Below are 27,750 nucleotides of genomic sequence, written 5' to 3'. Positions count from 1 at the left end.
AAGACATCTGAGATGGCAGAAGCCAGGCAGGAGCCTCGGGAGAGCAGCGACTCGGGGCCAGGGGATGGCAGTGGGGGGTTGGCAGAGATTTGGGGGTGGGAAGAGGCAGCCAAGCGAGGACAGGGCAAGCCGAGCAGGCATCAGGGAGACCTGCTCTGGGAACAGGGCTGGGAACCAGAAGAAACCAGGATCAGAGGGAACTGCTGTAGCTGGAGGTGCTGCTCCAGTTAATAATAAGTAGCATCTTACTGCGGGCAGCCGGTAGGTACCCTCCTGGGGCAAAATACCAATGGCTGAGCACAGGATTTTGCCCGGGCTGCTTCCGTTTGCAGGGCTTGCTCTAATAAACACGCACTGTCCCCGCAGTAGAGGAATTGAGCTCCTTGGAGGTGTTTCCTTGAGGATGGGTCCCTGCTCTTGCCCCTCTGTAAGCTGCCCAAGCCTCTCTCCTCGTCCTGTTTACACGCTGCTTGGGTTGTAGCACAGCAGGTTGAACTCCAGGTTTTCATCCCAGTGCCGGAGCAAGACAAAGAGCTGCTGGGCTGCGGCTTTCACCGTGGCCAGGCTGTATCCCTCCGGGAAGTCCTGTTTGCTCAGCCACAGGCTGGCCTTGGCAGCCACCAGCTCCCACTCGATGAAGTAGGAAGCCGAGCTGTGCTCCAGCCAGGCCAGGGCCACCGCCGTGGCCCACAGCATCCCCTCTGGCTCCGTCTGCTGCTGCAACTCGATGTCAAAGAGCAATGCCTGGACCTCGGAATCGTCCATCTCCGAGCCCTGGCCGCTGTCGGCTTGCCACTCGGCCGAGGTCGGCGTGCTCTCCGGGGAGGAGAAGCGGCGGATGGTGATGGCCGGCGGAGGGAGTTCCTTCTCAGCTTTCAGGGCTTTGGAGATGCTTTCCACTGCGCTGCCGGAGAAGTGGCGAAGGCGGACAGCGTCTTCCACGTGGCTGCCGGGTCCCTCTGGCACCGCACCCAGAGCGACGTCTCTGGTGGTGGGACTCTTCCTGTGGCCATTGGGAACCAGGAGCTGCTGGCCGGAGCCGAGGCTTTTGTGCTCCCCAGAGGGGCTGGCCTTCCTGGTGTTGTAGGAGCTGGAGGGGCTGAGGGCCAGGCGGTGGCAGGCGAAGGGAGATGTCCGCTTCAGCTTCTCCATGGGGATGTTGACAGCGTCGCAGAAGGCCGAGTTCATGAGAAAGGCACCGCAGGCCAGCTGCAGAGATGCCTGCAAGGGACAGTGGGCACATAAAGAAGCTCTGAGATACCAACCACTTCTGGGAAGTTCAGGAAAAAGGCATGCATGGATGGAGCAGCCCTCCATCTCTGAGCAGACCATCAGACATGGCCGTCAGAGACAGCAAGAGGCAGGATCCGGGGGGATCCTCCTGCCCTCTGCTCCCCTGCAGTGACCATGCAACACCGGCAAGACCTGGGAACGAGCTGCTCACCAGCGGAAGGTAGTCTATGTTCTCATTGTCGCCCTCGGAGCTGGCTTCGCTCACTCTGCTTGGAGATTTACTCATGAACCCTTTGGCGGCTCGAGTCAGCAGCCTGGTTTTATTGAGGGTCAGCCTGCAGGAGGACGAAAGGGAGGCCATAACCTCCGTGCCCCTCCTGACGCCCACCCTCCCTTCCGAAAACCATCCCTCATCCCCAGACACTGGCACCACGCTCGGTCCCGGCTCTGACCGCTAACCCTGGGGTGTCCCTCCTCTCCCCCTCGCTTGTGTTTGCATCGGACCCATGGAGGTGCAAGACATCTGCTAAGGTCAGAGGAAGGTCGAGCTGGCCCGTACCTAGCAGCGAAGAGGCTCTCGATGGATTTTTGGGCTTGTGCAGAGGAAGCAGACAGGCTCTGTAACGGCCCTGGGAAGAAACACAAAGCTGGGGGTAAAGCGAGGTGCTTCAGGAGAGTTAAAGGGAGCAGAGTCTACGCGCTGGGACATGGGGTGGCTTGTTCTGCTGCTGAGTCTTTGGCAAAATCCCTTCTCTCCCCTTGCCTAATTTTTCCTACACGGATAATGAAATTCCCACACCTTTCAAAAATGAACCTGGGGGAAATCTATACCAAAGGCCCCATCAAGCTCTGTCCTTTGCACCCCGGAAGGAGTCAGGTCTTGTGCTCCCAGGTCTAATTTTAGGTCATAAGTTTTCATAAAACCCCCAAAAACTCAGCAGAAGTATTTGGTGAAGAGCCCAAATCATGGACTCGATGTACCTGCACCCTGGCAAGTACCATCAGCTCTTTCCCCTACCTTCGGGGAGACCGCAGCGCTCCCAGCCAGAGGAGGAAGGGGTGCTGCAGGGCGACAGGCTGCTCTCCTCTGCATCTGCAACGGAGGAACCACATCAGCAACGCCACCCAGCCGAAATCGCCGTCGTGCCACCGCGCCGGGCTGCGGCACAGCCACTCTCCCTCTCCACGGCGTTATCAGGTTAATGAGCCTGATCAGGGGCGATTTTAATTCAGCTGCAGATCTGACAATGCCAGACAAGGTCCAATCCAACTCGTCTTCATTAGCGCAGGATTTGGTGACAAGCGTCTCACATCCCCTTGCCTCTAATTACACCCGGTTTCGTCCCTCATGTTATCTGCGTTACGGCTGCCAATTAACTTCCAAACATTGTCAGCAGCCACTGCCTGCGATTTGGGAGTTTCAGGGGAAACTGCAGCTTCTTCCCCAGTTAAGGAGATGGACTCCAGCCAGAGACGTGTCTGGTGAGCACCATATTCAAAGAGGAAGGCAGAAGAAAAAAAGACCAGAGAAGATGTCCGTTCATAGACTAAACCACCGAGACCCGTGACACCAGGAAGGAGATAAAACCCCAGGGAATCTTACTCATGCCGTAAAATCCATCGTCTCCATTCTGGCCGCAGGCTGACTGGGGACGTCCAGGGGAAAAGACACGATGCCTTTTGTTTCCCGAGCTCAGGCTCCTCTGGCTGCCTTGCTTGGATGCTGCCCCTTGGCACGAGAGAAGGGAATTGCCAGCGTTAGAGAGGGACTGGCACACACACGATGGCAACAAAACCCACAGACTGATGAGCTTGGTCATCTCTGGGCATCCAGACCTAAGAGTAGACCTTTTGCCTGGCCGTGGGGAAGAGGTTCTTGCCACCAAGAGCGGCAGGCACGCCGTTAGGCTCAGCCATGGCCTTGGGTATGTAGGTCTGGTGCTGAATTGAGCTGTGGCTTCACAGGCTTTGCTCTGAGCGAGGTTTCTTAGGTAACACCCTCCCTCCCAGGACAATGTTTCACCCCTCCGCCGGCCCCGTGTTACCCGTGTGGGTGTACTCGACGACAGCGGGCAGGTAGGCGTTGGTGCTCAGGTCCACCGGCATGAACGCCGTGTACTTGCTGATGACGTTGCAGGCCTTGCTGGTGTGGACAGCGTTGACCTGGTACCGCCGCCCGGACCCTGCCACGTGAGAGACATCATGCTTAGAGTCCACGTGCCCCATGGGCTCCATCCACCACCCCTCGGACCCAGCTCCCAGGCGCACCTCCATGCTTGGGCTCCATGCCCAGCAGGGACTGTCTCCCTCTAAACTCTGCCTACTGTGCTGCTTCTGCTCTTATTTTACATGCACAGATGTACTTCATGGAGGAGAAGTTTGACAAGACCCAGGGACACGTGCAGCCCAGAGCAGCGATGGATGTGTGGTTGCTGTTGGACCCTCTGAGTCTGATGCCACCTCCCAGCTCCAAGTGACTAACGCCTTAAAAATAATCACTGTCACCCAACATGTGAAGCAGAGGAGCACGAAGGAGCACGAGCCCGAGCACGTTGATGTGCAGCGAGGCTGCGGAAGCAGGAGAAAAGTGCAAGGCAGCTGGAGGGGGCTGTCATTTAGGAACCATGTGAGACATCCCCTAATATTTCACCACTGCCTGCCCTTGCAGGCCCAGAGGCTGCTGAAGCTGCTGGAAAGCCCACCCCGAGGCAGGGCAGGGTCTGCCCACCGCCAGCTTGCAGGCTGGTCGGGAGCTGCGCGTTACCGTGCTCGATTTCACACTCCTTCTCGGCAAGCTGCTCAAAGTCCCGGATGACCGACTTGGCTGCCAGGTGGTGGAAGGTCTCGCTCCACAGGTCTGCGTTGCCGTCCGCCCGGCTCTCCCGCTCTCGGAAGAGAGGGCGGATATCAAAGGCGACTTCCCACTGCACGGGCTCGTTGCTCCTTAGCCCCTTCACCACCGCCTTGCAGAGGGTCCTGGGGGAGTGCGGGGAGCCACGGGCAGCGCTGAAGCCGAAGTCCTGGGGCTCCCAGTCGGAGGAGGTCTCCGTTTCAAACGTGAAGGAAGGGTGCTGGGCAGACTCTGCAGAGAGGGGAGAGGCGGATAATTAATCACATCTGTGGGAGCTGAATTCCCCACTGCCACCAAGAAACCATCATTAATACTTCCTAATTTTCACACGGTGACACAGAACGCGACGCAACGCCACCAAAACCCTGGCACGGACAGGTGAGGCTGGCCATGCCTCCCTCTCTCCCCAGTTACCCAGATCCCCGGGGCTCCGGCTGTCCGACGAAGACCTCAGGCTCGCGCTGGCATCGAGAGGTCCCAAGCCCCTTCCCGGAGCCACCTGCTGCAGCCCGTCCGGCACTGGTGGGGAGTCGGCGTCGTGGCAGAAGGACATGCGGCTCCGGTGGAGCAGGGACGGCCGCCGGGCGCCCGTGCCGCGGATCCTCGTGGCAGAGGCATGCGGGCTGGCTGCAAAGGGCTGGGAGCAGAGCAAACGTCAGGGCTGGAGCTGGCTGCAGCCGATGGCGCGGACCTGCTCCGTCCCTTCTGATCCCGTCTGCTCCCTGCCTGATCCCAGCATGAGATGCAACCGTGCAAACACGTGGGTCTCTCTCTGCTCGGCCCTGGCTGGGATCCGTGCCCGGACAGAGCCCTCCATCAGACCTGCAGGGTGTTCCCAAGGGACCCTGGCCCCCGGGGCTCCTTCTCCAGACAGGCAGAAGGTGAAATATGAGTTTCATCCCCCCAGACATTTTAATGACTTCACTTGGGAACCAAAGGAAAGAAGAGAGACAGAAAGATCAAGGACCAGTTGCTTAGTAACGAAAGGAGGGAGGCTCAGGGGATGGGGAGAAGGGAATTTTTATCTTTTCTTTTTTTTACGAGACTGTTTCTCCACTTTCAGGAGACATGAATCCCCCCTCCAGCATCTCCGGTGCTACATCCTGCACGGACATCCCCCTCCATGGCTAGCAGAGACACCGAGCTCTGGCTGTTTCTATCCCCATCCCTGGGGCTGTGGGAAGGTTCCCCCTAAAACCGACAGACTCTGTATCTTCCTAGCACAACACCGGTAAAGGACAGGGGTGGTAAAAAGCAGTGGATCTCAGTGCTGGACGGAAAGATGCTTTCTCTGAGTGGCAGGCAAGAACGTGGCCTCCACCACCACCTAATTTTTGACGCTTTATGAGACCACCAGCAAAAATGGGAGGCAGGCAGCTCCAGGAGCTACTTACTGAGCTAGGACTGAGATATTTAAAAGCAAGCCGGTCACAGAAGCCTCTGCCAGACCCTTTCCATTCAAAACCTGCTCCTTCTCCTGCCCGAGCTCTCCTCCCAGCCAGAGGAAGCCAGCTGGGAACGGAGCTGGGAGTTTAAGCTGCCCATCACAAGCGCTGACCTTTCCTTCCCAGCGCGGCGCGCACGCCGAGACAAGCTGAGGGCTCACGTTCACACCCCCGAAAATGTCAAGCCCTGGCAGCTGGACTGGGAGCTGGGAGAGCCGCTGGGAGCCCTCGCAGCACGAGGCACAGCAAAACCAGGCTGCAATTAATTAAGACCAGGCTGCATGCTGTTAACCATTTACTGCCCTCCAGAAGGGAGTCGTTTCCATCCCTGCCTTCACGCTGAGCATCCTGTGGGCAGGAGGATGCTCTGTGGACCTTCGCAATGCAGGCAAGGTCGCTGGTACCCCTAAAACCTACCACCGCTTGCCCTTCGTCAAGCGATGCTGTTCACTACCCTCACCGCTGCAGCTGGAGGGCAGAGGTCTCGTTCCTCCCTGGGGAGCACAGGCCCTTCTTCCTCTTCGCCCCCTCATCTCACCTCCAGCCCCCCTTCACCCAGCCGATCTCTGACCCGCAGCAGAAGAGAAAGGAAAGCCCCAGACATCCCGCTCTGAGTTTCCATGGGAACAAAAGTGCTGCTGGTCCTCCCAGCCCTGCAGATGCTGATTTCAGAGCAGAGCATCCTTGCAATGCCAAGGGTGGGGGAAAACCATCCCCACCCTTCCACAGATCAGCCTAAAAAGCTTCCCAAATTTCACCTGCTACCTGCTGCAGGCAGGGGACGTAACACTGCTCAGCAGATGTATCATCACGCAGGTCCACGTCCCAGCCTGACGCTGCCTATGGGCTGTGGTTCCAGCCAGGGCAGCGGGGGATCTGCTTTGGGACTGACTTTCTTTGCCCCTTCGGGGCACAGATATTCCACGGCCATACGGAGAGTTTGCATCGCATGGTCAAACTCTAGGGAAATAGGAAGCAAGCAGCAGCCTGGGGATCAGGTGAGCAGCAAGGTGAAGCACAGGCCGCTCAGAGGAAGGGGAGAGGCATTTAGCAAAGAAAAGCTGGGCTCCCATGGGGAGGCACTGCTATGGGATATCAGGACGGCACTCTGCTCCCTGCTTGGCTTGTTTCCTACACGTTTGTCATATGCTGCAGCACAAAGCACGGGCACATATATACGTATATCAGGACTGGTGTGAGCCAGGCTCTTTCCCTTATGCATCTGAGATTTTCCTGCTGCTGCACGCCGGCCTCTGCCTGCCGGCAAAGCCTCCCTGGGGATCACGTACCTGGAAATCCATCTGCCAGGGCTCGGGGCTGACCTGCTGCAGGTCCTGCAGGTGGGTTTTCCGAAGGGGGGTTTTCACCAGGGCGGTGCCGGGATCACTGGCCGTGGGCACCTTCTTGCAAGGCTCGTGGTCGGCGATTTGGGTGGTGCTGTACGCCCGTCTCCTGGAGGAAGCCTTCACGTCCGTCCCTGCACGGCGGGAGAGAGGATCAGCTCCGCTCCTGAGCGGGACCAGCCAGCACCATCCGCCCTTGGCTCACGGTGGGCAGCAGGGAGCCCAGCCCTGCGGTCCTCCCAGGGCCGAGGGGGCCACGCTCAGTCCTGCCCTGTTTTAAGTGAAGTAATGAAACCATGAAAGGAAATAAGAGCCTACACTCAAAACTCCTGGGGATGTCGGGAGAGCAGGTTAGGGAGGTTTTGTCTGAGCAGTTTTCAGCCAGAAAAAGCCTGACTGCATTTCCCCAAACCTCCCTGGAGAAGACAAAGGGTTTACTAATGAAATTTCATTAGCGCAGACATTCTCCTGTCAGAGCAAGAGTAAAATTTCATTTGGAAAGGCATGATTTCTCAACCTTTTGACAAGATTGAGGGGATGCGCAGCACAGTTCCTCTCTGAATATAAGGGAAGAACATCCCACGAGTAACAGAGGTTTCCTTGTCGCATGGAAATGCAACCAGCTCTGCGGTGCAGCCAGCCGCTTTATGCCACAGGTTGCTGACACAAGCGCCCAGCCAAACTGTGATGGTGAGGGCTGACACCCTGGGGACAGGGCTTTGGATCCATTCCCCCCATCTCCTGACCTCAAACTGCAACGTCAGGGCTTGCAGGGAAGCGACTGCTTTGCAGGTGCAGGGACAGTCTAGCCGGGCTACCCATTTGCTCACCCCTCTCCTTCTCCGCACACCGGAGGGCAGCTTGGGAAGCTTGCAAATAATTATGTGGCCAAAGCTAGAGCTGCTTTGAAAATCTCCAGGGAAGCCAGTTGTCCAGGCCTTCCCTTGATTTCCTGACAGGTTTGGATAAAACATCCAAACCAAATAGACTCGCTCAAGCCTCGGGAGATCTGTCATCCCTCCTGCAAACCCCTCCGGCTCTTTGGAGAGATACAGCCAGAGAGACTTATTTGTCAGACAAGCAAATTGGCAGAGCAGCGACAGAAGCTTGATTGGAAAGACAGGGACATCACACCCACGCTTGCACAGCGGAAAATCTGACCGGTGTCTGTGTCCGATTCTCCCCCGGGATCTCTGCCCGCCACCAGGTGGTCGGGGGCACGCTCGGCGGGGCAGCAGCCCTCCGAGTCTCTGGAGTGGTTCCAGCTCTCCACGCCTGCTCCCTCCTCCTGGGAGTGAAAGAAAACAGAGCTGCCCGACTCCTGGGAATGCATCATGCTGTAACGTCGCCTCTTGTCCTGGGGGAAAGCAGAAGGAGGGAATAGGTCCTACCACTGCGTCCACCAGCCACCTCCCAGCCGAGAGGAGCCACTGCTTGTGCACCAGCGCCCTTATCCACTGAGCTTCTATTTCTCCCCGATGTCTCACCCACCATCTCCCTTGAGGACAGAGCAAGGAAGCAAGAGACACCTCCTGACCACGCACAAGGAGCTGAGACGTCCGCTTGTGCATGTGCACGCCAACACCCCCTGCTCCCGGGACAGCCCCACCAGCCAGCGCAGCATGGACTCACAGATCTGGGGTTGGAGATGTACGGGGAGGTGTCGCAGACGATGCCGTAGCCGACCAGGCGGTCACCAGGGAAGAGGCAACTGGTGCTGACGGGGGAAACCAAGACCTCGGTGCTCTCGGGAAAGACCCACTCCACGGACACGTCACTCAGGACCGGTGCCATCGCCTTCTTCAGCGACTTGATCATCTGAGGCAGAGAGCAAAGGGGAGCGGTTATGCAGCAAGCGGAGGTTCCGTGTGCCACGGTGCACGCACCGTGTGTTGCAGGGGAAGGGGAAAATTCCCCCAAACAAATCCATCAGCTGATTTGTACCCTCTCCTGACCTTAGACGAGAGCCTGCTCCCTCTTAGACTGCTCTGACACCCACCCCAGCACCCCCAGCCCCTTGGCACGGTAATACCAAGGGCAGCAGAGCAGATATTGATAAAGCACAGGGCTGATCTCACGCCGCATCTTGCCAGCTCAGGGCAAGGTGGGAGCTTGTGGCCAGAGGTATCTTGCTCCGGTGTGAGGCAGCATCCCCTGCTCCCCTCCAGCACCCAGGAAAAGCTGTTGACCTTCACTTGTCTGAGCCCCAGCCCTGCCCCAAGCCCCGACGCTCGCGCACCGACTGACAGCACTGCTATTTTTGGTACAGGTCCTTGCTGGCACAAGCCACTGCCGGAGATCAGCAATGCTCTGCCAATTAGACATGTGGAGAAGACCAATATCTGTGAATATCTCATGGACAAACCTACCAGGGAGCCATCTACAAGATCTTCCCTGCACACCAGGGGAAGTGAACACCAGATTTAGAGGCAGAACAGCTCAAATATTCTCTATTGTTCACTGCTTTTTCACAGGCTCAGGAAGGCACACCAGGCTGTGTTTTATAAGGCCATTAATTGATGCCTCAGACTGCTGAAGGCACCAAGCTGCACAGCCCGCAAAGCTCTTTATTAATAGCTCTATAAAAAAAACCCCACTCCCTTCACTGTCTTTGCTTTTAATTTACATCAGAAATGCTGATGCCGTTCTGTCTTAGAGAGGTTTTTGTGTGCTCCAGGTTTCTGCAGAGGGGTGGACTGCTGAACTCCTCCTTTTGAGATCAAGAACGTAGGAGCCAGCTTTGTAGAGATATTTAGGAGCTAAAGACCCAATTCTCTCTGTGTTTAGTCATCCAGCGGATGACAGGCTAGGCACCGTGCTTTCACCAGGGGACAGAGCCATTCTTACGGCGTATTTGAGGCGCATCGGTTTACTAAGTCTTCATGGGGAGAGTGGAAATGAAGAGGCTCCCCTCTTTGCTTTAAAGTTGGCTTAACAGGCAAAGCTATCGCAGCGTATTGCTCTCCCTCAAACCCCGGGTACTTCCCGCCTGAGCAACGCCAGGGCTCAGCTGACTTCAAAATTAATTGGCTGCTTTGATGCCGGTTCCTCTGCCCTCACCAGCGTCTGAGGCAGCAGCTACCTTTGAAGCCAAAGCTGCTGTATGGCGGCTATCGCTTCTCCCCATCCCCGCGCAGAGGGTAAACACACCCTCCCACTCCCTCTGGCAGCCGGAGATGAAGATGCTCTTTCATCCCCTCCTGCACGCCCACCTGCTGCCGAGTGGGAGTTGGAAAGGCAGCACCGGGATGGGGAATAAGACCCGCTAGCGAGCTGTGGCCTCCCCCTCGCTGAACCAGAGCATCGTTAGAGCCTTACAAGGTGGTGCCCTGGGAGCGGGCAGCCGTACCTTGGGCTGCAGCCTCTCGCCCTCCGCCAGGAACTCGGCGATGCCCCTGGACACGGCAGCCAGCCCCCGAACCAGTCTCCTGCAGGCGTTTGGCCCGATGCCGAAGCTGTAGCACCTGCAAAGGGACAGGGAGCGTCAGGATCCAGGGGACAAGCCACCCCAACCCCCAGCCCCACGCAGCTCACCCACTCCCTGCAGGCAGAAGACCCTGCCTGGCTTTATCCCACTGCTATGCAGTTATCCAGCATGTCCGGAGGAAAATAAACCAGCTCCTCTTTTAGGTGGCTGGCAGGAGGGTTGGGAACCGCCAGCCCCCTCCTCTCAGCAGACCTCAAATCCCTTCCCCGAAGAGCAGCCTTCAGCTGCGACTCTCAGGGGCTTCCCAGCGGGACCCCAAGCCCTTGCCTCCTCTGCAAACACAAACAAGCTGCTTTGCTGCCAGTTCAGCTCTTTTCCCTGCTGAGTGTCTGTGGCCAATAGCACTAAAGACCCAGTAATTATCTCTGCTCGCAATTAAAATAAACGTTTTCTCAAGGAAAGAGGAACCAGCCAGGCGAGGCTGCTCCCCTGACTCCCAGCTCAGTGAGTCAGGATTTGGTTTTGGCTGAAGGCTGCAAACCCGGAGCCGAGCTGGAGCCTGGGCAGGGAGGGCAGGAGTGAGCAGTGCCTGGTGGGGATGGATGCGGTAGGAGGCCAGGAGGGACGGGGACGGGTGGGATACGGCGTTCGGCCAGGGCAGTGGATAGCTGAGGAAGAAACCACCTTCAGCAGCGACTGCATCTGCACGAGGGGCTTTTCTCTTAGAGGTTTTTAATCCCCAGCTGGCTGCAAATCTTAGGTCAGCCTCACGCCCTCTTAAATAAGGCTCTGATCTTCTTTTGAGACAGGGGCCACACACACACACGACTCGGCAGTGCACTGGGCACTGCCTTCCAGGGTTACCCGAGACCACGCTCTAACTCTGATTGCATTTAGCCCACCACCATGCCTCTATAAGAGCAAGGGATGGGATGCCCTGTACAGCTGGGAAGCAGCTAGACCTCCATATAGTAAAAAAAGGACAGAGCAGCTTCCCTGATAAGCCCTGAAGTCTGAGGGATGGAAGAGGAATAAGGTTTTCTTACATTTTTCTTATGTTTCATGCCCCTTAAAGAGGCAGAGGAGCAATCAGACCAGCCTGTCATCAGGGCTGGGGAACCAGGCTGGCAGCTCGATGCACAAATTAGCTGCTTGTTACATTACTCTCTTTCAGCATATTCAATTCTGCGCAGCCCCATCCTGGAAGCAGCTGGGGCCAGACCCAGATGTGCTTTAAAAAAAATAAAAAAACCCGGCAAGGAAGATTGTTCGTGTGTCAATCTCTGCTAGCAGGAAGCATCAGACGAGAGCCTGTGAAGTTGTCAGCCCAATTATCCTGCTTTTGATTGTTTAAAAAGCATCTGAACTTCTGGGATCTGTTCCAAACCCTTTGAGGTTCTCCCATGGCTCATACCAGCAATCTCTCCTGCCTCTCTCTCTGAAGCGGGGACGACTGTGAGATGGAGCCATGTTCAAGGAGAAGCACGTCCCCCACCGTGGCAGGCTTCTGCCCCCGCAGTGGCGAGCCCCGCTGCCCTCCGTACCTGGTGGAACAGGAGTGGTTTCGCAACAGCTCCAGGACCTTCCCCGTGTTGCTGATGGCCCCGTCCGTCAGCAGAAAGAGCAGTCGGGGATGGCCCCTGTGGATGGGCTGCCGAATGACCCACTTCAAAGGCGACAAGATGTTGGTGCCACCCATATCGGCCCGGATCCTCTTGATGCTCTCGCAGGCCATGGCCAGGCTCTCCTGCCCAAATGAGCAGCAGAATTGTCAGCCTCTGCACCAGCGCCCTGTGAGCACCGAGGAGATGTGGCTCCCCCTTCACCCACCTCGCAGTAAGCCTGACTGGCAGGAAAGAGGGTCTTGAAGGTGGATCCAAACCCAATGACGTTGAAGAGACACGCTGGCATCAGGCTCTTGAGAATGACCAACAGGGCATCCTGGGGGGTGGAAAGCAAGCAGCCATCAGGCAGGCCGGGTCTCTCCCTGGCTGCCCCAGCTTCACCAGTAAAAGCTCTGCCCAAGTCCTACCTTGCCATCACACCTTACGCCATTTGCCTGCATGCATTTGATAAAAAACCAACTGTTTCTTTCACGTGCACTGCCTGTGAAACCCCTGCATATTACTCTGCTCTTTCCGAAGTCCCTTAATGATATTTGGGTCCCAAAGCAGTGAGGAAAATGGGGAGCCTTCAAAGAAAAAAAAGAGCTGAACAAATTATTCTGTTTGTTTTTAACTGATTAAATTTGTGCTTGCAACACGGTACTGCAGCACGGAGCTAGTGGGTGAGAAGCAGAGTGTGAAATTGAGAAGTGCGACACGCAATGCATTTCAATGTCCAAACTTGCAGAAAATAAACAAACAGCTTAAAGTTACACAAAAGGAAAAGCCTCCCCCATCCCCAATTCTCTTGTATTCATAGTTGGCATCAATTAAAATAACGGGGAGAGACAGTTTTAAGCTATTTTCTTTACCAGAGGTGGTTATCTAACTTGCCTATTCCTGGTCTTTACATAAGGGAAGAGCAATTTAGATTGTCTCAGACATGTGATGGCCGTGGACAACTCCAGGACAGAGCTTGCGTTAGCAGCAACTGGGCAAGAGCTACCCAAGGAGCTCCGGAGCTTGCAGGGGCAGCAGGATCAATTAGCGTGGCAGGAGAGGGAGGCCAATTTAAAGCAAAGTGCTGGCAGTGTTCAGGAGCGGCTTGGTTCTTTCTGTTTATGTGCTGATAAAGGCAGACTCCTGCCAGTCTGCCGAGGGCAGCAGAAACCCTAGAGCCAGCCCCAAGAGAAGAGTTGCCAAGGTCAAAGGAGCAAGAGCAGCCTCCTTGCTTTGTCATACGCAGCGGCAAAGACCGAGTAACCGCAGAGGGTGGGTGCTGGAGCTGCACGCAGAGAAACCCCCCGCCCGGGAAGAGCCACAGGGAGACGGGTGGCAGGTCAGTCTGGTTCCCGACCCCTGTAAGACTCAGCAGCAAGGCAGAGCCAGAGCACTGCGAATCAGCGAAATAATGTACGAGAACGGGGCTGCCCTTTAACAGGCTCCGGAGGACTTTAAACCAAGCTGTTATCTCAAACCTACGAGAATATATTTATACCACTGCTTCCCAGATGGCTCCTGGGATGCTGGCTCTTCCAAATCTCAACACTGGCATCCCACCTTGGAGCTAATGACAAGGAAAAAAAAACAGATTTCCAAATATTTTTCCCAAAGTGGGCAACCGATGCCTGCTTTTTGTTTCAGCAAGCGGAAAGATTTATTGCTTCTTGTGGTAAATATTGATCTTGATCCTGTTGCACTCAATATCTATACGGCAGCTCAATAAGAAGAGATGTTTGCCTCCAGAGAAGTCAATTCCCAGTTATTAGCCTAGTTTTGCCAAGCGAGCCCGCCCGGTGCGGGCACCGTCACGGGCCTGGCTCTTCTCCCCGGCTGCATCAGAACGGGAAAGGAACCAGCTGCAGGAAATTTAAACCCCTGAACTTTCCACCCCAGCCACTTTGGCCGAGCGCCCTCCTGCTCAGCAGCGAACCGCGTCCTCCCGGCTGCACGCAGCCAGCCCGCACCGAACCATCCCCCTCCCCGCTTGCATCTCTGCCAGCACCGCTGCTCTGCAGCTCAGCTCTCCCCGCTGCGCACGTCCAAGAGCCCTGCCACGCTGCTCACCCAGCAAGCTGAGGACGGTGCAAATGCCTCCGTCAAGCGTAACCCACCCAAACCCACTAAGAGCAGCCCCTGCCACGAGGTCCCTGGTATTGGCAAGTCGTAAACAAGGATGGGGGACTCAAAAGAGAGACAGGGGTTTCCTCCCTTGAGGTATCTCCTCCGAAATCTCCGATACCTCCCCCGAAATATTCTTCCAGAAGGGGAACAGCCTTTTTTCCTGTTTTTACAGCCCTCCCGCGGACGGGACTCCCAGTTCAGGACCTCTCGGAGAAGGGCTCTGTCCCTGCAGGGTCCCCATCCCCATGGGACAGACCAGCCTCCGCGGAAGCCGCAGAGACCGTGGTGCCCAAACCCGGCCACGCTGTGAGTCGGAAAGCAAAAATCTGGCCTGGGGCAGAGACGCCTCCTGATTCCCAGGCTCCAAAACATGCGGAGGGAAGGGGGTACCACCTCGGAGATATCCTGGCCCCTTTGGTGGATGCAGGGACAGGGGACAGCCTCCCTATCCCAGGGGACCGGTTGCAGCCATCCTTGGGCTCCCCGGCATCCCCATCCTTGTTGCCGGAGGTGGCCGTCCTCTGGCAGTTCCCATGGAAACCGGCGACAGACGGGTAAGGAGATGGGCTAGAAGATGCTCCCCGCTGCTCGCCCTGGGCAGTGAGTCCTGCAGAAGGGGGTGCAGCCGTACCCAGGGGAGCGTTTGGGTCCAAACCTGGGTGGCACTTGTGTTAGGAAAGGGTGTGAGCCGGACACCTGGGGACACACGAGCTCGGTGAATCTCTCAGACATCCAAATGCAACCGAACCCCTCAGATGAAGCCTGCCTCTGCAATTCCCTCGCTGTCCTCAACAAAGATGCATGGGGCAGCGCAGACCCATGCCCCGCTCAGGAGAATGCGATATTCATCAAGCTGTTGGGGCTTACCTGGCCCCAAAAATCAAGAGAGAAACTTTCCAAAAGAGCTTTTGCCAGAGACTGCAGCTTCTCACTGAGACCTGCCAGCTGGCAGGCGTCGGACACCGACCTGGCCTCCAAAGCATATCCAGGCAGGGATAACGATAATTAAATAGTTAACGGAGTGATTTCCCCTTCGATGGACAGAGCGGTCCCCAGCGGGCTCAGGGCAGGAACCTCTCTAGATCCTTCAGGCAGTGGCACAAAGCCAAGCCCAGCTCTCATGGGGCAACCTGCAGCTGGGTGAGAGTCATACCTGACAGGGGAACCTCAGGCCTACAAAATATCATGACAAGGCCTTTCTACAAGCCCTTTTTTATCCAGAGGTCTCGGCACACCTCTCATAATCCTCCACCGGACTGCAGGCGTTCATTTGTGTATGAAAAAGAGATGCATCATGTTCAAACATCATCTCCGGGTGCACAGAGGCGCCCATCAGCAAAACGTCTCCTAATGCACGGTCAGCAGATTGCCCTGAAGCATCCCTTGGAGCTCCCTGGAGGTTTCCCCCCTAGGCAGCAATCGCCCCAAGCCCTCCTGGAGACAGGGGGAACCGGAGAAGGGATGCAGAAGACAAGCAAGCCAGCAAAGAGGGGGAAAGAAAACACCTTTGCATTTGATGCGCTGATAGGAAGAAGAGGAAGAGGAACAGAACGGGCGAGAGTCAGCGTCGCTGCAGGTACCTAACAAGCCACACGGTTGAGATGACTAAAGCTACAGCACATAATTACCCCCCATCCCCTCATAATGAACACTCATCAGCACTCAACAACCCCCACTGCTCTCTAATATTCATCCTTCGTTGGCACGGAGGCACTTCCCCTCCTGCCTTGTACCTTGACACGGTTGATGTTCACGCCGCTCATGCTTCTGCTGCGGTCTACGAGGAAGATAAACTCTCCTTGGGCTTTCTGGAGGTCTGGCTGGAGGGTCCTCAAGTCAGGGCAGAAGTTGAGCATGATGACGGGGTGGTGGGGGATGTCCTTGTTCAGCCGCTTCCTGATGATATCCGTCTGCAAGAAAGAAGGAGAGAGCTCGAGAGGTTGATTTTTCTGCCCCTTTTCACTTTGAGGGGAACCAGAGCAGGGCTGCGAGCCCAAAGGTGTAAGTGCGTGGCCTTTTGTGGGCAGCGATCGGCTTGTTCTGGCCTCAGTGGTGACAACACCTGAGCTCAGGCTGCGCCGCAGGTTGTTCTGTCTGTACACCCTGCGGAGCTGCTCCGTGGGTGAACGGGATCCCTGCCTCCTCCCAGCCACGGTCACGCTTTGCCCGGGAGACAAAGGCTGGCAGAAAGCCTAAATTAGGGACCCCCTGCACGCATGGATGAGAGCCTGGAGAAGAAATGAAAAGATCTGGCCCCGCGCGGCACCTTGCAAAACTGATTCTCCAATCATTTCATTAGATCCCTCCCGAAAACGTGGTTCGTTAGCGCAGTTTAGCATCACACTGAGGCACACCGGAGGTTTTGTCCATGGTCACTCAATAATGAAGTGCGAGACACAGCCCTCAGCAAGCTGTATTCGCCGCTTCGATCCATTCCTGCCGCCTCTGGTTTGCTGTTTTTTCTGCCCATCTCTTTTATCATTTTTCTTTGTACGATGGAAACGCTTCGGAAAGCCGAACCGGCCGCTCAGGACATCGTTCGATAGGAACCCACATGATATATGTCTCCCTACTGCACAGAGCTCTAATGGCTCTCTGCATTTTGCCTCATTTTATTTCAAATATCAATCTTCATTAAAAACGTGATAAAATTAAACTGGGAAAAACCTCTTGCGATGGGTTTATAACCTGCTGTTGTGTGTATATAAAGCAGTCCCAGGTTCATGGTCACGGCTGCAGTGAATCAGCGCATCGCTGCTTTCGAGGGAGCTCCGGGACCCCACATCGGCACGGCCCACGGCCTTTCATCCCTGGGTCTGCAGTGTGGAAACATCCACCGCAATAAGCAGCTCGGTCCTTGGGGGCTTTGTTTGCTTTTTTTTTCCCCCCCCCTCTTTCAAAGGCTGCTGTTTCATGCTGGTTTCACCAGGAGTAAACCAGACCCCAAATAACCGGGCTTGTTTTCTCCCGCCGTGAGTTACATTCCTGGATCTATGAGCTAACAACCAACCTTTATTTTACATAACTCACTACACTCAAGAGCCCCTGCGGATCAACGCGTACACGTGGGCTTCGCTTTCGGCTGCGCTGCCTGAGTGCTGCTTCTCTGACCCCTGTGAAAAGACGGTTCCCATTCACAGGAACAAGTACCTCGCTGTCACCCCAGCTCTCGCTCACCCTCCTGCATTTCACTCTCATGCTTTGGAGTTACAAATCAATCAGTCACTGGGAACTGGAAGGGCTTTTTCCATCCCCATTTTCCTCCAGCCATATGACATTATTTTGTTTAACATCTTTCCCGGCACGGATGTTTATCACGTTTCAGACTAGAGGGATCCTTGCTGTCTCTCTGCCTGAGGACCGAATCGTGGCCCCGGACCTACCCGCAGCACTCCCTGGGATGCTCTCGGGGACCCAAGACATAAAATCCCTGTGTGATCGGGATGAGCCCATAACCTGGATTTCCCATGGACTTCAGAGTGAATTTTACAGGCAAGCCTTCAGTAAACAGCCTCGGAGCTGCTGCTACGGGTCAGCCAGAAAAGCAGGCATCTCATCCGCGCCATCTCTTCTCCCCACCTCCCCTCCCCTCCATTCCCCTTCACCCGTTATCCAATTACAGTAAACTAATCAGATCTCGTCGACCGAGAGTTGATTCCAGTCTGCATTCGTCCCCACCACCCTGCTAGCTAACGAGCATCCAAGGTTTTTGCATAACAAACCGAGGGATTAGAATTAATTATCATTTACCGCTGAAATTTCTGGGCTAATTCATTTAAGCCGAGAGGTGCCCAGTGTCATGCTCTGAGCAGCAGCAATTCTAGCCCATAGTCTACCCCAGATATTCCGGGCATTTTCTCTGCTTCTTGCCCTTCTCCGTGCAGTTGCTTCCCAGTCCTCCTGGGGCAAAGAGGTGGGTCTCCTGCAGAGAAATGGCTTTGGAATGATTCTCTCCCCCCCCCCCCAGATAATTTGACATGCTAAAGACACAGAAATAATTAGAGAGCCATCTGAGCCATAGCGTGGGAGTTTCGTTTCGTTCCACCTGCCGCACGCTGAACACAATTAAAGGAGACGCCTGCCGCGCGAGCAAGTGCAGTCCTGATCCCAGCATCGCGCCGCAAGAGAAAGCGAAGGGCAAAAGGAAAGAGAAGAGGGTTGATGTGTCTCCGGTGAAAGGAGAAATCATGGCAGCACAGGGAGGCACCTTCGCAGCAGGTTTGGGACATCTGCCAAGCCGGGGCCCAGGCTCAGGCACATGGAGAATGAGTTTTAGGGGAAATGAGCATCCCCGGTCGCAAACGAGAACATCTGCGCATGTAAAACAGGGAGCTGACACAGTCAGCCCGGGGCTGCGGTTACACAAGTGCGACATGTGCCTTAGGTGAAGACGCCCACCCTGGAAATTCAGAGGGCTCTGACTAGTCCACTGCTCTTCACTGATCCCAGACACAGTGACGTGGCAGCTCAGGAGCGCTAGGCTGTCACTCGTTGCTTCAGAATTGCTGAAAGACGAGGCGCAAATCCCAGAGCAGATATTTTTCCATCTGCTGATCAGCAAAACAAAGAGAAGTTTCTCCTACCTTGTCTTCAGTTCAGCTCATTATTCCAAGTGAAATCACTTATTTCTCTCTGACAGCTATCCAGAAACAGTAAACATTTACTGAGCAATTAAAAGAATATTTTATTCTATGTCATTGCAATAGTTATAATACCCTTAATGCTATAACAATGTACCTATCTAATTATGCTATGCTAGACTAGTACTAATTATACACACAATAACCATCTCGGAGCTTCTTCGACACTCAGTTTATCAGAAGCATTGCAGAATTTTCCCCTCTTCCTCCACATAAGCCCTTCTCCGAGGGAGGATGCTGCAGAGCTTATTGGGCCAGTGTAATATCTGGTACTGCAAGCAAGCAAGCAAGCATTTACTTGCACAGCTCCAGTCCCAAGGGAAGCCTCAGCTAACGCCTGCAGCTTTTGCTTCTCACCTTTTTCTCAGCACTGGGGTCCTTCTTAGTGCCTTTAATGAAATCGTTCTTCCCCTTCAGGTGTCGTTCATACTCTGCAGGCGTCATATCACCTTCTTCCATTAAGACGTGAGGCATGTGGGGCTCTGGAAATGCAGAGAAACGGGTGAAGAACAGCCTTGGCTAAACTTTAGGTTTGCAAGAGATGCAGGCACCCTCAGCTGTGAAGACAGAGCAATATAGAATCATAGAATCATAGAATAGTTTGGGCTGGAAGGGACCTCTAAAGGTCATCTAGTCCAACCCCCTGCCGTGGGCAGGGACATCTTCAACTAGATCAGGTTGCTCAGAGCCCCGTCCAACCTGACCTGGAATGTTTCCAGGGATGGGGCATCCACCACCTCTCTGGGCAACCTGGGTCAGTGCTTCACCACCCTCAGCGTAAAAAACTTCCTTCTATCTAGTCTAAATCTACCCCCCTTTAGTTTAAAGCCGTTCCCCCTTGTCCTGTCGCAACAGGCCCCGCTAAAAAGTCTGCCTCCGTCTTTTTTATAAGCCCCCTTTAAGTACCGATAGGCTGCAATAAGGTCTCCCCGGAGCCTTCTCTTCTCCAGGCTGAACAACCCCAACTCTCTCAGCCTTCCTTCATAGGAGAGGTGTTCCAGCCCCCTCATCATTTTCGTGGCCTTCTTCTAGACCCGCTCCAACAGGTCCGTGTCTCTCTCATGCTGAGGACCCCAGAGCTGGACGCAGTACTCCAAGTGGGGTCTCACCAGAGCAGAGTAGAGGGGCAGAGTCACCTCCCTCGACCTGCTGGCCACGCTGCTTTGGATGCAGCCCAGGATACGACTGGCCTTCTGGGCTGCGAGCGCACATTGCTGGCTCATGTCCAGCTTTTCATCCACCAGTACCCCCAAGTCCTTCTTGTCAGGGCTGCTCTCCATCCCTTCATCCCCCAGCCTGGATTGATACCGGGGGTTGCCCCGACCCAGGTGCAGGACCTTGCACTTGGCCTTGTTAAACCTCATGAGGTCCACACGGGCCCACTTCTCCAGCTTGTCCAGGTCCCTCTGGATGGCATCCCGTCCCTCAGGCATGTCGACCGCACCACTCAGCTTGGTGTCATCTGCAAATGTCTGCAAATGTCATCTGCAAATATCTCTGAGCTCGAGCAGCATGAGCAACCTTGAGGGGGTCTGGGATTATCTCCTAGCAAGCCTAACCCCTGACAATACTTGCAAAACCAGAGCTAATCCAGCTGTCTCCAGCACTAGGGGGGAAGGTCCCAGGAAGGGGCAAGACCAGCAAGAGAGGAAGCAAAGCCCACCTACCGCTTGGATGGATCAAGATCTCCACGGGTCTGTCAAAGGTGTGTTTATTGGCCAGCGTGATCACAATGCTCTTGGCGGAGCGAGCGGAGGGGTCGGCGTCTGCTCGGATCTCGTGCGTGGGGCTCTCAACGCCTGCCCGGGGAAACAGAGGTGTGGTTAGGGACTGAGGACGGGGAAGACCAGGGAGAAGAGACAGCAAGATGGCAGAGGACAGGAACCGAGCGGACTATGCGATGCTTCTGCCGTATCAACACTCCACGTTAACACCAGCACTGTACTGGTAAATCCACCCCAGCACAGTTAACTTGCCAAAACAGACTCCACACTGGGGGGGAAGAGAAGGAGGAAGAGTGTGGACATTGCCTTGAGGAGGTGATAAACCAGCCTAGTGCAGCAGGACGGCCCCGGCGCTCCTACCTGCCAGCAAGCACGGTCCTCGGATCTCAAGGTGGAAGCCGAACTCGTACTCGAAGGGGTTGGTGGCCTCACTCTCCAGCAGCTGAGCCAGGCAGAACCTGCTCCCTTGCTCCGGGCTCCCCGATCCACAGTAGTGCTTGTCCCTGCCGGTGAGATGAACCCCAATCAACACTGCGTACATGTTATATCCCCCCAGGAACTGCAGATCTGCTGGAGGTGAAACCTGCAGCAGCTCTCCAGCCTCCCGCAGCAACAGCGGGCTTCTGCTCTGACAGTCCTGCATCCCCCCAGATCAGTCCCAGACAGATCCCATGGGTTTTCGTACGTTCGGAGCTGGTGGCTGGAAAGGCTGCTGGCATTCTCCAGGCTGGGCTGGGGGACCCTGGGGACACACACAGCCGGCAGAAGGACCCTCACGGCCCCGCTGGGCAGTGTCTGCAGCTCAGAGGAGGTGCTGATGAAGATAGAGATGCTTTCCAGAGGAGGAATCATGCCCAGGTTAGCCACAAAAACAATCCTCTCCAAGTCCTCATCCATCATGATCCTTCCTGCACAGAGATAGGACCACACCAGGGAGACACGGTGTCACAACCGTGGAAAATGCTCCTCCCCAGGCCTTCCACAACCACCTCAGCCCTGGTTCGAATGCCCAGACACTGAAAGGACTCGAGCACCACAACCCAAGGCTCAGCCTTTCAAAAGGAGCCCCCTTGATGCCATGGCATATGACAGCCAGCCACCCCCTGCCATCTCCCCATTCCTCTTCCCCTGGTTTTCTTCCCCACATGCAGTAAAACGCCCCTGACCCCCTCACCGCTTCCATCGCGAGCTCTTCCATCGGGGAGGCTGCAGCCGTCAAAATACGTGTCATCGATTTTGGCTTTGTCTTTGATCTGCACCGTCACGGCACGCCGGGACACGGTCGCCTCAAACCCGACGACAGTGGTGCACTCATCCAACGGGTAGACAAAGAGACCTGCCAGCCAGAAGGTTTTTTAGCAACACCAAGCACTTGCCCGGACCCACCAGCCAGGACCGCAGGGGCCAGCTCCCTCTTGGCACCTCCATGCACGCTCCTCGGATTTTTGTAGCCCTGGACTATTGAGGGTACAATCAAGGACACAATACCCCTGGCTACTCTTCCTGTAAGGATCTAAAGGTTTAAGACACGCACAGAAACCCAGCGCTGTGATATCCCTGGCTCTAAAGCTCCCGTAGTAGCTCTTGCACTGGGAGCTTCACCCCTTGAAACTTGCCTTCAAAAGCCTGGGCTTCTGGGTTGCGGTAGGTGAGCAAGGCTGTCATCCCGAAGGCATAGCCACTGACGCACGATGTCACCTCCGACGCGGAGAGGGGGAGCGGGGAGCGGGTCATCTGGTTAATCAGCCCTGGCATCTTCCCGGGGATCTGTTGGTGACGGTGGGGTCACCCGCAGCGAGCTGGAGAGAGGTGGAAGGGTGCGAATGAATGAGGAGCCCCGAGTGCCCAAAACACTTGTGTGCCCCCGCCACCTCATTTTGGCTTCCGCAGCCCTGAGGACAGAAAGGTGACTGACCCGGGACAGGACAAGACCTGGGCTTGACGGCTCCGCTGGTGAAGATGAGGATGGAGACAAGAACCCGGTGGGAAGACGCAAGGCAAACGCTTGCCCCAAATCCCCGCCGGCGCAAGGGAGGAGGTTCAGATTAAACCTGCCCGGCTGGGGACAGGCAGCCCCAGGGGTCGACATTGCAGTGGTGGATCACGCATCTCACCAGCTCCCGCACCCGCCCACTGCTTGAGTCTGGGCAGAACGGGTTAACATCTTTTTTTGGCTCTCCTGCTTCTCATTATCCTCCAAACTGACAAGTTTCTCCAGGATAAAAGACTATGACCTTGAGAGTCTTCCTTTAGCCCGCGGGAAGGAAGAGCAGGCAGGCAGGGCCAGGCATCCTCCCTGCCCTCCCACGCCCTTGCCCACCCGGAGGCAGCCCGTCCTCGCTGCATTTCGGGGCGGTGGCATGGCGCTGCTGCCCCCCGCATCTCCAGATCCCTTCCGCAAAGGCTGACTCATCCCTCCGCTTTGCTTAGCGGAGACATTCAGATGCAAAGTGGCTACTTCTGCCAACTACATTTCAACTCTCCCCCCAGCAGGTTTTCTTCTGTTCCACCTCATCTCCCCCAAGACTGAGGGTTTCAAAGGAGACCTTTCAGGTAGCTCTCGGGCCACATCCAGCTCCCCTGGGGCATCGGGAGAAGTTGCTAGGCAGCAGTTCTCCCTGGCTGGCTCTGCAATGCTTTATGCAATGATTTACAAGGCCCAGGAGGAGCCAGCAGCAGTGAAATACATCAGTTTCTCATTTCCTAGCAGTCCTACGTTATTAAAACCACCTTTATATGCAAATGCCACGGAAGACGCAAACGGCAGACATCAAGGCCACGAGCTCACCGAGCGTTCAGGCAGGAAAACGTCACTAAGGGAGGAAAAAGGGAAAACAAGGGAGAGCAAGGGAGAGCAAGGGAGAGCAAGGGAGAGCAAGGGAGAGCAAGGGAGAGCAAGCAGGGCTGGCCGGGATGGGGGAGAGCAGCCAGCGCACCTGAGCAAATAAAACAACAGCGGAGGAGAAGATGGAGGGCAGTAATGAGGGCTGTATCTCAAGGCACACTCCTGATTCCCAGCCAACAACCTCGGCCGTTCGCGATTTAATCCTCCTCTCCTTCCACCGCAAAGGCTGCTCACGCCAGGAGGTGCCCACGGGGTTCGGGGGATGCATCCAGGGGGATGCAGCCCCACACGGTCAGGAGATGCAGGAGCGTGTCCAGCTCAGCTGCTCCGGCGCGGGAGTTCTCCATGAGCCTGGGGGAGGCCGTCGCACACCGGGATGCTCCAAGCCATGCTAACGGGGCTTGTAAAGGCAGAAGCTGGCAAGAGTTCACCTGCTACAGGGAGAGATAATGAAGGTCGTCTCGCTGCTGAGATGTGGCAGAGGCCATCAAGATATCGGGAAGTGATTAAATGCCAGGCGGGGCAAGGAGGAGGGGGGATTATCTTGCCTTAGGGAAGAAAGCAAGGAAGAAATAACAAGGGGAAGATGCTCTCTACCAGCTAGGCGCAACAGGAATTCATTATGGGCTTGCCAGAGAGGTGAATTCAGGCTCCAAGAGCGTGACTTCAGCCTGGCAGCTCTCTTGACTGCAGTGACTTACGGCAGAGCCACGGTTGAGATCCAAGCCCCTCACCTCTCCCGCACAGAGCCTTAGGACGCGCCTCCCATGGGAGCTGCTCTGCCAGCAGGGATTTCTGCATCACCCAGGCCAGCACAAGCATTAAGGGACCCTTGGCGGGACACAGAGCCCCCCGCCATGTCCTGTATAAAGCACACCAGGAGAGCTGCACCCCTCCTGCAGCTCCAGCACGGCTCAGAGGAGCCCTGCACCAGCCCTGCCTGCTAAGCCAGCTGCAAAAACTGCCCCACAAGGACAGGGAAGGCTCGGAGGGCTCTTCCCGGCTGCTTCCCCCACGAAGGCCCTTGGGACAGGACTGGGAGGCAGCCGGCTGCTGCCAGCAACAGCCCAGGGGCTGCTCCATGCAGATCGTGTCACCAACGCCATCAAGTGACTGCAGCGTGGAAAGGGGAGAGCAGGGAGGCTGGCATGGAAAGGGGAGAGCAGTGGGAGAGCTGGCATCTCTCTCCTGTGCCCCCCCCCAGCAGCTCACCACCAAGCCCCCCGCCAGCTGCTCCCCATCCTGTCTTTGCTGCTCTGGGACCTGCACTCCGTCTCCATCCAGGGCTGGACCCTCAGGACGGGAGCCGGCAGGACCCCACATCCCAAAAATTACCACCGGCATCGCTGCTGCACAGGGCATCCCTGTGTCCAGCCCGTCCTCAGCATGTCTGCTCGCTGCCACCAAACGTGCCCTGCCTCCTGTGCGCAGCAGGCGTGGGGCCATCCCACGGACCCGGCTGGATGCCTCCCGACCCACGGCCTCACGCTGCGTTTGGCATCCTGGGAAGAGAAGGGGAAACCGTTGGCCAATACCTTCAGCCAGCTTGCTGCATCACCGAAAATACCCCACACCCGTAATCCCATCGGCCGGGGAGCAGCTCAGGGCCGGGGACAGAAATCATCCCTTGGCCAGCCACGCTCAGGACCTGGCACACCAGGATGCTACCATGATTTTCTTTTTTTCCCCCTTGCTTTGTAAACGCTCTTTCCTTGACAATTTCTGTGCGTGATTTACGGGGAAGGCACTGATGCTGCACCGACGTCTGCGGCCGGTCCCTGTGACGTGCAGAGTGCGCAGGGCTTCGCTTCGGAGCGCAGACGGCACTGCGATGCGCAGGCTCGCCCAGAGCTTGCACCAGCCACTCCACCTGGCTGCAGGCGCCTGCCCCAACACACGGGTGAGGCTTGGGGCTGGATTTTAAAGGACTGGGTTGGAAAGGGTGTTTATGTGCCTGAAAAGGGGGTGCAATGCCCAGAGAGCTGCTCAGAGCTGCCTGGGTGCCCGTCTGCATCTCTAAGCACTGATGTGCCCTCAAAAAATCTGGCTTTTGAGCATGTGTAGTAAAGACAGAGGCAGAATAATGTTCTTCTAAAGTGTATTTTCATGCATTGAATAGAAGAACAGAGCAAACCGTGACTGCTGTAGACATGAGCACGCCGCTCGGCTTCTGTGCAGCTCCCAAAAATAGGTTGGGGTCCCAGCAGTGCCACCACCACAGCGTCCCTGGCACCCACAGCTGACAACAGGCCAGTAAAACCCAAACCAGCACTTGGCAGCTGGGATAAAACTGCGTGCTGCCTGTGGCACATCCCCACCTAGCCCTGGTGTCGGAAAGGCAGATGTCCAGAGGCAGCCCCAGCTGCTTTTCCCCCCCCCAAGACATAAACGCAGCCGTGTGAAGCCCAGCCCTGGTACCACACGTTGCGCCGAAGGCATTTTTGGGCTGCTGAATTGCTGCACCAGCCTGCTGTAACCTCTTACCAGCCCCAAATGGACCTCCAGGTCCAAGCCAGACCTGGGTCATACCCACACTGCTCGCAGGATGACTGTTTTTCTGCAGCTGGGTAAAATATTGCTTCCGCTTCATCTGTATCAATCAACACTGACATCCAGTGGCTTGTCAGGATGATTACAGCCGGCGTGCCTTGTGGAGATGTACAGATGTACAGCCCTGGACCGACCGCCCCGGCCGGTGGCGGGGTGCCTGTTGCACCACAACCCTTCGTTAGCATCTCTGGAGACTGCTGGGCCACCACCACGGGGAAGCAAACTCCCATCTGTTTGCAAAACCAAGACGGGAAAAGCCCTGCGCTTCCCAAACTGTCGGGGCTCTCAAGCAGAGCCATGCTTCGGTATTACCCCTGGCTTTGCAGGGGCAGCATGGCTCGGGGAGCAGCTGGGGGGCCCCCTGACTTCACCTACCTGACCCAAATCAGCTGCATGGACCTGCATCAGACATGCAGGACCCCTCCAGCCGCTCTCTCCCAAAGCACAAGGCTCAAACCCGGCCAGGGGACTGGGATCAACCCCCTGAAACATTGCTAGGAAGCAGCAGGAGCAAACAGTGTCCTAAACGGCGCAGGCAGCACTCTCCTGTCCGAGCCCCTGCACAGGGCAGGGAGGGGGGGCTTTGCTGGTTGACAGCAGCACCTCCTGGAAGAGATGCGGATCCACCATGGCAGAGCTGTGGGAACCTCTCATGAAAACCTCCGGTAGCCGTTCTCCCGTCTCCGGCCTCCCCTCGCCTCAAAACGCAAGCGCGGGGTATCCCGCCTGCTGGGAAAACCAGCAAAACAGCCGCTGGGTTTCACCCCAGAGCCGCTGCAGGTCCGCTGCGGGGTCACAACGTGGTACCCCGCTGCCAAAGGGGTGACAAAGATTTCTGGCCAGAGGCAATGCATCCCTTTGGAGCCGGAGAGTGCAGCCCCAAGGGGCACCTCGGATATGGAGACTGGGGAGACGTGGGGGGAGCACGCTGCTCCTGCCAGCACCCTGCTGAGAGGGGCACCCGGCAAATGCAACCGGGCTCCCCCTTCCTGGGGTGGTGCAGCGCCTTGAGACGTGATTGACAGCCCCAGCAGAGCCAGATTTCGGGGACTGTCAATCATACCCCTGGCAGGTCTCTCGGGCTGTTGATGTTGCCCCAGAGCTGGGTCTCAAGGATTGTGATTCATGTCCCAAGCCCTGTTTCTAGAGCCATCAATCACGTCCCTGTGCAGACAGCATTTCTGATACGGGGTTTAGTTAACCCCTGCCTCGCTGGGCTCGCAGCTGCGCCGGTGCGTAGAAGATCCCTGGGCTGAGCCAGAGAGGGAGGTTTTAGCCCAGACACCCTTCGGCTGGGCTAAAACTGCCGGGCGGCCAGCCCCGTGGATGGGACGCATCCGGAGCCAAGGAGACATGCCGGGCCCCCAGGAGCAGCACAGCCCTTCTCCATCCACCCCTGTCCTGCCCCAGTCAAGCGTGGTGAATGCAAGCCAGGTCCTTGCTGCTTTGAGCCTTACCGGGGGGGGATAAGAGTCCCCCTCACCCTGCCAAGGTCAGACCTCCCTTCTCCCAAACCAGCGTGTCCACAGCTGGGATATCCCACCTGGCTGCCCAGGAGAGCAAAAGCCCGTCACCCCCAGCATCGTCCCCCCCATCCAGCCTCCCTTGCTTTCCCTGCAGGGAGATGAAAACAGTCACTATTAATGTCTGTACGATTTTTTTTTGGGGGGGGGGGGGATGCTGAGGGGCTCACCATCCAGCTGGGAAAAGGCAAGGCAGGGAAGCAGCAGCTTGCAAAGTGTGGGCTTGTGCCTGCAGAAATATTATGACAGGGATCTCTTCACAGAGCGGCTTTGTGCTGAGATTGTGCACAGCCTTGGAGAGTAACAGCCCGCGCACACACACACAGCCACCCCCCTGCAGAGCACACACAGCCCAGCCTGCTAAAAAGGTGCAGGAGCAACTGGAGAGTAGCCACTGCTTTTCTTACCTTTCCTGGAAGAAGAGAGAGGAGGAGGAAGAGG

The 27,750-nt window shown here is 56.3% G+C and overlaps 1 protein-coding gene across 1 annotated transcript; it reads right to left on the bottom strand.

Moving 5' to 3' along the window:
* On the bottom strand, positions 1 to 27,750 carry VWA5B1 (von Willebrand factor A domain containing 5B1). Its single transcript, XM_076355964.1, has 22 exons — positions 27,717 to 27,750; positions 22,008 to 22,190; positions 21,566 to 21,727; positions 21,077 to 21,299; positions 20,752 to 20,894; positions 20,335 to 20,466; positions 19,025 to 19,149; positions 15,761 to 15,937; positions 12,130 to 12,240; positions 11,844 to 12,046; positions 10,222 to 10,336; positions 8,505 to 8,690; positions 8,034 to 8,229; positions 6,819 to 7,006; positions 4,499 to 4,721; positions 3,998 to 4,315; positions 3,279 to 3,416; positions 2,837 to 2,962; positions 2,252 to 2,326; positions 1,793 to 1,862; positions 1,445 to 1,568; positions 1 to 1,221 (listed from the first exon to the last, which is right to left on the bottom strand). Exons 2-22 carry the CDS (start codon positions 22,144 to 22,146, stop codon positions 460 to 462), a joined length of 3,936 nt encoding a protein of 1,311 aa, XP_076212079.1. The 5' UTR covers positions 22,147 to 22,190; positions 27,717 to 27,750; the 3' UTR covers positions 1 to 459.

Source organism: Aptenodytes patagonicus, chromosome 19, assembly GCF_965638725.1.
Source record: "Aptenodytes patagonicus chromosome 19, bAptPat1.pri.cur, whole genome shotgun sequence".
Taxonomy (NCBI): domain Eukaryota; kingdom Metazoa; phylum Chordata; class Aves; order Sphenisciformes; family Spheniscidae; genus Aptenodytes; species Aptenodytes patagonicus.
The sequence above is the reverse complement of the archived record's forward strand: the minus strand, read 5'-3'. Positions and strand labels throughout refer to the sequence as shown.